The sequence below is a fragment of the Ptychodera flava genome, chromosome 14, assembly GCF_041260155.1.
Source record: "Ptychodera flava strain L36383 chromosome 14, AS_Pfla_20210202, whole genome shotgun sequence".
In the NCBI taxonomy this organism is placed as follows: Eukaryota; Metazoa; Hemichordata; class Enteropneusta; family Ptychoderidae; genus Ptychodera; species Ptychodera flava.
Window position 1 is genome coordinate 8,357,955 of NC_091941.1, and position 12,554 is coordinate 8,370,508.

General features: G+C 35.8%; 1 protein-coding gene across 2 annotated transcripts; it reads left to right on the plus strand.

Annotated features, from left to right (window-relative positions):
* The first annotated feature begins 136 nt into the window (after positions 1 to 136).
* LOC139149201 (adenine phosphoribosyltransferase-like) lies at positions 137 to 12,259 on the plus strand. 2 transcript variants are annotated; one of them, XM_070720773.1, is made up of 6 exons: positions 137 to 226; positions 6,905 to 7,013; positions 8,299 to 8,392; positions 9,601 to 9,747; positions 10,751 to 10,846; positions 11,603 to 12,259. In XM_070720773.1, the coding sequence occupies exons 2-6, from the start codon at positions 6,906 to 6,908 to the stop codon at positions 11,776 to 11,778; spliced, it is 621 nt and encodes a 206-aa protein (XP_070576874.1). In that variant the 5' UTR covers positions 137 to 226; position 6,905; the 3' UTR covers positions 11,779 to 12,259. The 2 variants fall into 2 exon arrangements, with proteins under 2 accessions (XP_070576874.1, XP_070576873.1); XM_070720772.1 differs by lacking the exon at positions 137 to 226 and adding an exon at positions 4,982 to 5,013.
* Positions 12,260 to 12,554: the final 295 nt, after the last annotated feature.

Below are 12,554 nucleotides of genomic sequence, written 5' to 3' on the forward strand. Positions count from 1 at the left end.
AACATCAAGAAAATCCCCAAAATATGACATGTTATTATGAATACACAGTACATATAGACGTACCGCAATGTCCTTTGCCGTTCCGAAGGTCTCACCAAACGTGTCCTCATTATTCATGCCCAATGGGGGCGCTTCTCTTCCCTTCCGCCGTGCCGTGACGCGTTATTTGTATCTGACTACTCCCCCTTTTTGTGTGAATATCGGAGGAAGAAATCTTTATCGTAAGGTAAGTAGCCGACACACTGCCCGTGATATAAATAGTGATGCTTTTCAATTCAACCTGTCTCTTAACTATGGACGAAATGGATTGGTACACTGTCGCATATTAAACATTAAAATTTAAAAAATAGTTATGTATGTAGGATGTAGGTACAGGTACATGTGTATACAATCACTCCGCTAGACTCCCTCGACCATGTATAGTACTAGTAGTAGCCTTGTGAAGTGACAAGTACATACAGTCGCTACTCACTCCACTAAGTAACTGTGGTCCAAATTAGACGACCAATTAAAATACTGGTCGAGGTAGATCAATTTCGCAGTCAACCGCGTATCTGTTTGATAGAGCAAAATTATGTAATGTCGTATGAGACAGCCTTAGTCGTCCAGTTAGTGTGGCCTGAACCTCAGGTCATAGAAACAGTTTTTTTCGCCTGCCATGTCTGTCAATGAATATGACGACAAAGTGACAAAGTGTAGCGGGGCCATTAGAACTTAGAAGATATCGTGGAGAAATTTTCAACGGAGAAGGAAAATGGACACATTGTGCATTAAAACAGGCGAGTAGTGGCCAGAAAAAGAAATACAGTCAGTCGTCTGTTTTCTAAAATTCTGCTCTGCGCCTACGGCTAGACGTGTGTCACGTACGTCAAGAGGCGTATAGCTGTCATATCGCAGCGGTACTTGTGGCGAACGCGGGGGTCATCGCCGCAGTTCCGAACTGTGGCGATGACCCCAATGACCCGAGCGTGTTCGATACACGCCACAAGTACCGCTGCGATATCACAGCTAAGTCTCATACCATCATAGACGTGTATACACATGTCTATTTTAATGTCGTGAAATGTCGTAATATCGTCAAACCATAGACTGCAGAGAAACTTGGTCTATTGTAAAACTTGACCCTGCCACATGGTTCATGTTTTTAGTATGCACGAAGGATTATTCACAGTACTGCACAGTGAGGTACCCACTGTACGGTGTGGAGGGACTGTGGTACCACAGGGACGCGTTATCTTTCGAATGACGAATGTTGGTACTTTGAGTACCCATTTTCGAACATTATGACTCGATCTTTTACAACATTTCTTTTCCGTGTTTGCTTGTTCACAATAACATATCAATTATTAATGAATATTTATATTTCCGTCTGATTGTAAAAATAGTATTTTCAAGATTAAGTGCTTTGCCACTGTTCTTATATAAAACACCAAGGGTGGACACAAACCGGACACCTGAAAGAAAACTGCTCTGTACGTCAATCATTTCAAACGGAAACTGTCATTGGACAGGTGGCGCGTGGTTCATCGGAACGCGTACGGTCTGTACGTTACCACGTACGACTCGCGCTCGAACCTTAGTAAAAATCACTGAAATATGAAAAAAATGACCCAAAAGATATTCCACACTTCGCATATTGTTAGACAGGCACTAGGTTTAATTAGTTGTACGCATATGTCTTACTTTAATGCCATGAAACAGTCGAAAACTGTGCGAGATCCACACTTCCGGGTTGAAACACTGGGACGTCGTTTGCAATGTTTGTATTTGCACATACTTACGTCATAGGAAAGCCGGCACTTTATAGCCAATCAGCACTCGAGAAATCTATCGTGACATCGCGACCTGTAATTTGCATACAGAGTTTTCCCTTCGTTCAAGCGGCGAAATCACACTCCGTTTCAAATGACGACGCACTACTTAGTAATGACACCGGGAAAATGATTTATTTGACGTAAGAAATAGCCATAACCATTGGTTTTGTTGGCATATAACCAGCTACAATGTAGATTTTCCCAAACTGTCTAGTTCGGTGTCCATCCTTGGATTTCTTATGAGTAAGAGTGTGTGTACAACTATTCATAGTACCCAAATTCGCAAGAGGTTGCAGCGTGCGCATGACACAACTGGAAAAATAACGCGTCCTGTGTGTGGTACATGCTATAGGAGCATGCGTGGGGTCATTTCAGGTCAAATCAGCGGGCATGACCCCAAAACCAAATACAACAGCCTTTATCTCCAAACCGCTACAGCAACCTCCAACCAGCTATTGAATATTCATGAAGAGGGCCACATAAAAGCCACTTTACAGATGAGAAAAGGAAATGAATGAATGAATGAATAAATAGATGTCGACAAGAAAAATTAATAAACAAGGGACTGGTCAGTTTCTTCAGCCTGGGGGGGGGCGGTGGATTCATGGGGGGGGTCACCCTGTTTTTGACTTTTGTGATAGGGGGGGGGTCACCATGTTTTGAAATACCCAATAGGGGGGGTCAGTGTGTTTTTGAATTTTGACACAGGCTCATCATTGCCTAAAATGCTAGTGTCAGCCACAAATTTCATCATTCAGTTGTATTTTTGGCGCGCCCTTTGGGCGCGTAACTTTAATAATCAGTCATATTTTTCAGCACGCCCAACTTTAACATATCAAGCATACATACATCAGAGATATCTGTATGTTCAATATTTTTCAGCGTGCTCTTCAAGCTCATTACTTTAATATATCAGACATTTTTCAGCATGCCCTTCAGGTACATGACTTTACTATACAAGGCATATATATCAGAGATATCAGGATGTTTCATATTTTTCAGCGGCCTTCGGGCGCCATACTATAATAAATCAGAGATATCTTGATGTTTGCAAAGTGAAAGTGTACCATTATGAAATCTGCATTTCATATGAAAAGGATGACAAATTCCTGATACTTTTCTGTTCTCTCTATGAGAATTCAGTATGAGAAAGCAACATGCACAAATATTTCACAATATATATTTGATACAGTGACTTATTTTAGCGATAGAAAAATGACAAGATATCTTTCCTTCTCATTGATGCAATTATTTTCCTTTGTTTCACAGGCTTTCTGTAGAAAGATGCTTTTTTATGAACAAAATAACATTTAAAAAGGCAGTTTTTGTCATTATTAGCTGTGCTTTTATGGTTTCAATGTTACAAGAAAAGGTCCTCTCAGACACTGTACACATCAGATTTGGCTAAAAAAGCTCTCTATGGCTCCTCAGGAGATTTAATTGGATGATTGGCAAGTCTTAACACCCATCAAAGTTTTTGATTCACTGCTTTTTCCTCTTTGATATTAATGATTGACATCCATTTCTGTACAACAGTTCAGGACATCTGGTTAAGCATAGAAAGTGTGAAATACATTCACAGCTCATTCAAAATACAGCTCATTCAAAATGTACTGTATTCAAACTTTAAGATTGACACTTTGAAATTCCTATCTTACAACTGACATGTTAACAATTTCATTAAAACATAGAATGACTATTTAAAATATAAATATATATGTAAAATGTAAAATATAATATATATATATATATATATATATATATATATATATATATATATATATATATATATATATATATATATATATATATATATATTATATATATATATATATATATATATATATATATATATATATATATATATATATATATAATTTATGTCCACCTTTTGTTTTACCTATGTCGCGCGCCGGGGGGGGGTCACCCTGTTTTCGAAATTTGAAATAGGGGGGGGGGGGTCACCCTGTTTTCAAAATTTGGAGTAGGGGGGTCAGCCACTTTTTGACGTCGGCAAAAAATAATCCACCAGCCCCCCCCCAGGCCGAAGAAACTGAATAATAAATAAGTAAAGTAAATAAACAACACATAAATGCAAACATTGGAGGATGAAAAGACATCTGAAACAGTCAAACTGTTTTATTACCTATGCTGAACAAAGGTAAATGTACCTATAAACTGAACAAAGTTGATGAAAAACACATTTGATACAATAGCCAGTGCAATGAGTTGGACAGAAGCCATTGAAATATCTGATTCATTAATCTGTCCACTGAACTTGTTGAAAAGTAGCTATGATACCACAGCGGTGCAAGTGGTGGCTATCAAAGGCGCTCGGGTCAAGGGTCACCGCCACAGTACTGCTGTGAGCCAACCCATAGGCTTTTTTGGTAGTTCACTACGACACCGATCGGTGTCGCTGATTTAGCTCGCAAAATAATAAAAGAGATTAATCTTTGAATAAATCAACTTGTACCTACTGTGTCACTTACTATCTATGACTCATCTCCTACTCCTGCTAACCCGACTGTGACAACATGTATTTTTGACCATTTTTCGGTGAGCCGTTGACCTTTCCTGCTCGAATTTGAACTTTTGACCTCCAGCGTATTCAATGTGTTGTGCACCGAAGTGGGCAAACATCGTAGAAACCGTCGACAGCTCACGGGAAAATGGTTGAAATATATGTTCTTATTGTCAAGGTAGTTAACAGGAGTAGAGAATGAGTCTTAGATAGTCAATGATAAAGATGATACAAGTTTATTTATTCAAAGACCAATATATTTCATTAGTTTGCGAGGTAAATCAGCGACACTGATTGGTGTCGTCGTAAACTACCAAAAAGGCCTGTGGGTTGACTCGCAGCGGTACTGTAATGGTGACCCTTGATCCGAGCGTGTTCGATAGCCACCACTAGCACCGCTGTGATATCACAGCTAGTTGAAAAGTTGTGATATATGCCTCATGATGGCATTTGTTTTGGTAACACCCAATAAGGTTTGGGAAACATCCATCCACAGTCCCTCCACAGTCTCTCCACACACAGCAGAGGTCACTGTGACGGAATACTGATGCAGACATCTGTGTGAACAATAAAGTCAAAGGAAAGTAAAAGACACATGCTGAGAGTTCATTATCAAAGAAGAGAAAGATGCATAATTACTAATCATGATCAAATCAAAATGTATATAATTGCCCTGTGAGTGACATTCTTATTTATGATTGTATCATCTCTGGAAATATTTCTGAACTTATTCAATACAGTCAACAACATCGTCAGATATAAATTGCTAATTATTGATTCTATAAATTAGGTATCTCACCCTAGAAATGACAAAACACTTACCATGATTGTCGACTGTCAGCTTAGAAAAGATTCTTTTTCCATCGAAAATATTTTTAGCTCCGCTGTCAGCAACGCGGAGCTTATCAAATAGGTTGATTATCCGTCGTCGTCCGTCGTCGTCCGGCGTCCGTCGTCGTCCGTCAACAATTGCCTTCTCCTCTGAAACCACAAGTCCAATTGCTTTGAAATTTTATATGCAGTTCACTTGGGGTGACCTTACTTCAGTTTGTTCAAATCATGGTGAAATTTGCATATTTGTATTTTTGGGGCATTTTTTGGTGTTTTGGTAAAAAAATCTTCTTCTCTGAAACCGCTTGTTCGATTGCTTTGAAATTTGATATGCAGTTTGCTTAGGGTGACTTAAATCAGATTTGTTCAAATGGTGGTGAAATTTGCATATTTGTATTTTTAAGGCAATTTTTGTCATTTTTGGTAAAAAAATCTTTAAAATCTTCTTCTTCAAAACTACTGGTCAGATAGCTTTTATATTTGGTACATATGTCCCTAGGGATGATTTATTTCAGATTTGTTCAAATTGTGCAGAAATATGCAATTTGCATTTTTAAGGCAATTTTTGCCATTTTTGGTCAAAAAATGTATTCTCAAAAAGTACTGGTCTGATAGTTTTGAAATTTGGTATACAGGTTTCTATAGATGAACTAAGTAATATATATTGAATTTCTGATGAAATCTGTTTTTGTATTTTTGGGGCAATTTTTGCCATTTTTGGTTAAAAAATGTGTATTTCCAAAACTACTCATCTGATAGCTTTGAAATTTGGTATAGAGGTTTCTACAGATGAACTAAATGATAATTATTGAAATAATGATGAAATCTGCAATTTTGTAATTTTGAGGCAATTTTTGCCATTTTTGGTCAAAAAATGTTTTTCTCATAAAGTACTGGTCTGATAGCTTTGAAATTTGGTATACAGGTTTCTACAGATAAGCTTAGTAATATATATTGAATTTCTGATGAAATCTGTAATTTTGTATTTTTTTGGCAATTTTTGCCATTTTTGTTCAAAAAATGTGTATATCCAAAACTACTTATCTGATAGCTGTGAAATTTGGTATACAGGTTTCCATAGATGAACTAAATGATATTTATTGAAATAATGATGACATCTGCAATTTTGAATTTTTGGGTCAAATTTTCCCATTTTGGATCAAAAAATGCGTTTCTCAAAAAGTACTGGTCCAACAGCTTTGAAATTTGGTATACAGGTTTCTATTTATGAACTAAGTGTGATATTTTAAAATTATGATGAAATCTGCAATTTTTATTTTTGGGGGCAATTGTTGCCATTTTTGGTCAGAATATTTTATTCTCAAAAAACTACTCATCAGATAGCTTTGGTTGACATGTTCTTAGGGATGATCGGATGTGATATATTCAAAGTATTATGAAATCTTCAATTTTGTATTTTTGCAGCTTATTTTAGCCACTTTTTTGTGGCCACTGCATTGAGTTATCAAAGATTTCCACCTTCTTCATCAACATGTGTCAAAAATAGTTATTCTGACACAGCGGAGCTATTTTTACGTAAGTAAGATAAGTAGTTTGGAAATACACATTTTTTGAACAAAAAAATCATTTAGTTCAGCGGAGCTATATCGGCCGCTAGGTCGCTTGTTTATTGTTTGATGTCCAATTAGCCTCCACATTACCTCTTAAGTTGCTGGGTAAATTTTTTACCAAATAATCATAACTACACATCTAAATAATATTTTGTATGTGATAGGATGGCTGAGAAGAAAGAAAAGAACTGGTACATATCATTGATGGCTCCAAATCAAAAGGGTGCTGGTTTTGCATGGTTAGATCCTACAAGATTGTATGCAAATGCACAGGTAAGTTATACACTTACTTAATTGTTATTGCACAATCTCTTGAAACTAATATTTGATTGTAGTTTTTGCAGTTTTATATCCAAAGAGGTGTACTATGGTAAATTGGTTGCAATTTGAAGAGAAAATATATAAAATCCAATGACCTGTTTTCCAGTATTAGTCAATGATAATGGTATCAGCTCTGTTAGTTTGGATTCTGTCCATTTGTCTGTTCATTGTCTCTCTGTCTGTCCGCATCTACCTGCGGGCTGCCGTTTCTCATAGCATTTCCTTAAACCAGGATGGTAGTATGCTATAGCTGTCAGGTGAATATGCAATTTTCACATTTAAAAAGATGCAGTCCACTATGTCTGTTAGGCCACTACATGTTGTAGTTTTTCACTGATGTAGACAAGACCCACTGATTCCACTACAGAATCTAACAGCCTGTTAGCAAAGACCAACAGCCAGTTTACACATAAAAGGTATACAGTGATTTGTACAACAAATCCTTCTGAAATTCTCACAGAGAATATGGCCTAAGTATAGATGTCACTGTACTCTATATCTGATTTTAGTCAGCTTGATAACTAGGTAACTTTACAAGAATCAAGTCATTGTCTGTAGTAATACTGTAATGACAGGTGTACAAAGACAAAATTTGTGTGAATTTCCGTCAGCAACAGCAAATGTTACACTCGTGTCATTCAATTTAGTGACATATCAACAGTCACAATCACCTCTATTACAGCATCCATTTAAAACTGTCAAATATCAGCCAACAAAGTGGTTCTTCCTGATCAGTTTTTTGACCCAGCTGGTCAGAGAGTCAAATGGCTACATGATTCATCACTGTGTGATCCAGCATAAAGCTGTCAGTGACAAATCATGGCATTCATGTTTGTACTAATGAGTTAGTTTCATTATGTAAATCCAGGGTCCAATGAGTACTGACTTTGTGCTCCTCTGGTGATGCAATGAAATCTGTACCTATTACAGTATTACATATATGCATAGGAATTTGTTTGATCTGGTAAGGCCCGAAGATAGCTGTTCTCTTGATATACATCAATTTATTTCTTTCAAAGTTTGTGAAGACTTTAGTGTATGTATGTGTAAAAGTATTTCACTGTTGTACGGAACACATTTAATTATATTACTGGTAGTTTCACATCCAGTTTCTGGAATGTCACCCCTCCAACCTTGTGACTGTGATAATTTAGAGATCATGTGATAAAATGTAATACTTTTGTATTGTTATTGAAGTTTGTCAGACTCATATTACAGATTTCTTTTATTTCTTCAGGCACTTCAAGATTGTATAGCAGACTTACTAGAGCCATTTGATGCCAGTGAAATTGATTTGGTTGCTGGCATTGACTCAGTTGGCTTCATACTAGGTGAACATGACTCAGATTTTCACATTTTCATATTAGATCGCAAACAAGCCATGCACGGACAGAGAAATACTTGTAATGTAGATCAGAATAGACAGTTTGTAGCAATTTGTGGAGCTTATGGCTGTTTTGACTTTGCTCTGCTAGCAACACAATGTTAAGGCTTAGTGTTTTGAACAACTTAGTTAGGTCTTGAAATTTACTTTTTTGTGTAATTGTCCAAAGTGGACAACCATTTCTGAAATTAGTAGTCCAAAGAAGACATCTGGTAGTCTGCTGTTACCGCAGCCATGTGGCTAAATTTAAATAATGTCATAATTATTATTTCTTACAATCTGAGAAAAGCAAATTAGTATCATTCTCTTATATCATTTCTGATACAGTTTAATATTCATCCAGTCATCCAGGCAATACAGTGATTTTACATGAAAGTAGTTTCAAACCGTAATGCTTCATGAAAATACCACAAACTACCCAGTTTTAATTTGATTCAAGCTTATCAAAGTGTAAAATAAATAAAACCATAGACAAAGGGTAGGCTACACTCCATTTCCTTTCATTTATATCATCCTGAATGGCCAAGGAAAATTTTGCATTAACAGATTACAGCTGGTGATCAATTGATCGTTATTGTTCAAATTTTACCAGGTCTAGACACAATCACTAACCTTTGTTTGAAAAAGTCCAAGCCAGCTTTGAGTCAACACAATTTATTCAGCTGTTCACTGAAGTTTTATTCTACCAATGTGTAATAGTTCCATAGGACAACCATTTCTAGAAATATGAAGTTGTCCAAAGGCAAGATTTAGTTGTCCTGGGACCAGGGACTTCCGTTAATTTTGAGCCCCTTTTATAGTACCTCAAGCATAGACCATGACATTTGAGAATCCCACATGTGAAGCACTCACACACAATTTTCAAGTATTACTGTATTTGACAATACTATCAAAATAGGCACAGGGACAGACAGCATTTTTTCAATGAGAACTATGACAAGTGTGGAGACAGCCTGTGGTAATTCCAATTTCTCAAAACCATACTACCTATAAATCAAAGAATATAATAGAGCACAACCATACCCAGTAAGTCTTTCTACTGACTGTCAGACTGTTGTATTGTAGTGTCTGACTACAGTGAAGTGTAAACAGTGTCCAAATAGGTTTATGACTCTTTTCTGTGCTATTCATTGTTACTTGTATGTGTTTTTGCAGGTACTGGCATTGCCATAAAGCTGAATAAGCCTATGCTGGCAATAAGGAAGAAAGGTGGTCTCTGTGTAAAAACATTTGGAGAAAAATATGTTGATTATCAAAAGACACCGAAAGAGTTGGAGATAAGGCAAGATGCCTTTCCAGAAGGTAAATGAGCTTCTATATTCACCGCTAATCTATTTGTCACAGTTCACATGAAATCACATGGTTTGAAGATTTGGAATTTTTTGTGGTTAAAAAAATCAATTTCTCCAAATAACAGAATATGGATGGCTTTTAGTTTAAAAAGATTGTAGATTCTTCATGAATGATTTTCATAAGAGATATTATTTGGTAGTTTTAAGTGGTGATAAGAAAGTTATTTTTTGCAAACACTATTATAATGTTAAAGAATTATCGCCCTTTCAGATTCTAAACATATTTTGTACCCAGGTGCTTTAAAAAGTATCCAAGGGCGTTAATTAAATTGATTGGGTCGTATGTTTGTGTATGCGTATCTGTATCTGTTCAGAAAACTGTCTAATTAAAAAAGTGCATCAGGATATATTAAAATTTCACACTCAGATACTCATAAATCATTGGTGATGATCATTTGAAATAGACTTGCTGTTGATTTTTTCTTTAAAAATTAGCTACTATGGATTGTAAGTGGAACGAAAGGTTTATATAACAGCGCCCTCAGTTGTCCAGTGTGCATTTTTTTATTGATCATTTTTGCACTTTGAAAGTGGACAACCGTTGGCATCAGTACAAAAAGTTGCCCCTGAATATCACTGTAAATGAATGATGTGAAAAAAGAAAGTTCACTGTGTCATTAAATAAACTGAGGTTTACAATAATACCATCTTTTTTTTTCATTTTTAACAAGTGATATAGACACTGCACTTTGTCTGCAATTTTTTTTCATTATGTATATATCTTAGATCGCCAGTTTATTCCAAGTTTGAAATCTTAGCTTTAGTATCAGAGAGAGTAAGTGAAGTGGTTGCCAACTAGGAAATCTTGCTTTGATAAACAATATACTAACTTAATTGCTATCAGTTATTTGTAATGAGGAAGTGCATGTATATTAATGCTTCTCAACATATAACTTCTGTAGGTCATCAATGTCTCAATATCTTGTCAAACATTTTTTCCTGTTTGCTCATAGGAACCAAGGTTCTTATTGTCGATCAATGGATTGAAACAGGAGGCACAATGCAAGCTGCTGTTAACCTTGTAGAAAGACTTAAAGGAAAAGTGGCAGGTATATGCAAGTTTGTGTGAAACTTACAGAGGTACCACTTTAAGTTCCAGTAGCCAACTTTATTCTCTTTATGTTTTACGGAGCAGCTGTGGATTTAAAAGTGTGTGTTTGTCTAATGATTTCATGTTTGCAAAAGTTAGGTATTAATGTGTCAGGGTGCCCTTGCATGTCATAAAAAGTTAACCTTGTTTTCAAAACTTGTTTTGGACCAAGGGTACCAGTAGTTCATCATCTAACATAAGCAGTATTGGTGGTCTACCCTGAAACATTTCAGCACACTTTTCCATTGATCTTACATACTTAGGTTCAGTAGACATCTTGCATGTTGAATTCATCCAAAGTATTTAAATACATTAAGTGAAAGCAACTGGAAAAAGTTTCATTGACATCCAAATTGACTCCCAATACAGCTGTTTATGCAGAAATTGCCATCAACCTTTTGATTTTTACTAACAGAGAACACATTTTGAGCCCATAGAATTTAGAATAATATGTTCACAGGTGTTACTCAAAACTATTTGAAAATAGTATGGTCAAAGTTGCAACAGCTTGATATACTGACTGTGATATCACATTTTGAAAGCCTTTAAGGAAGAGAGTGTGAATTTTCATTTTCAATGTTTCAAAATGAATCACTTACAAAATTTGAAGTCAAAATTTTGAAGTGAGAAGACTTTGTAGGGAAAATTTGGTTCTCTTTGTCTGAAGACTGATATTAAAATATGCTGTTTTTATTGTTTTGAACTTTTCATTCAGGTATGGCTGCAATTGCCATTGAAAGCAACAAACATGAGAAAGCCAAGGAACTCACCATGAAATATAAATGTTCCCATGTAATCCCAAGCCATCTCCAGTCACAGATTGACAACCAGTATCTGGAAAGCTTCAAGGTGTTTGAAGACGGAAAAGCTGGATATGCTTACAATCCATGAAATGTCAGTTATAACATTGCAAACAGACTTAATAGTTTGATACAATAGTTAGCTTTCAAATGCTTTACAGGTTAAAAATGCCAAAGGTAAGGGGATATTAACAAGATTTTTTATTACCTCTTTGTGAACTTAAACTTGCAGTACTGTTCAAAGTTCTCTTTTCGGCCTTGTTTTGATGAGATTGAGCAATTGAAATTGTCAATGATGCAGTAACGCCAAGCAGTTTCTATTGCAGTGTCTTCTAAAGCAAGCCTATAAACTATGCCGAGTAACTCAAAGTTGTTTCTGCTAGTTTAATATAGAATTATACATTTGATCATTTGATTAAAATGTCATTGAAATTGTCAATGATGCAGTAACATCCAGCAGTTTCTATTGCATTGTCTTCTAAAACCTATGCCAAGTAACTCCAAGTTATTTCTGCTAGTTGAGAATTGTACATTTGATTATTTGATTAAAATGTCATGAATTTTAAATATGACTTGCTCATCTTGTGTTTTTTCAGTGTATTTAATGCACAATGTTATGCAATGGCAAGTCATTTTTCTTCTTTGACTATTGTAGCTTTCTTGGAATAAATGTGTCTTTCATTATTTTATATGATATCACATTAAACCATTGGTTGCCATCACCCTACAGATGCCCCTCGATTATTCAAATTCATGTAAGCAAATTTTTACGTGAAACAACAAACTACTTTTACAACTACCTTTACTTTTATCTCTTGTATAATTCAGGTATCCATGGCAACTTGTGTATCATATAGTAACATTTCC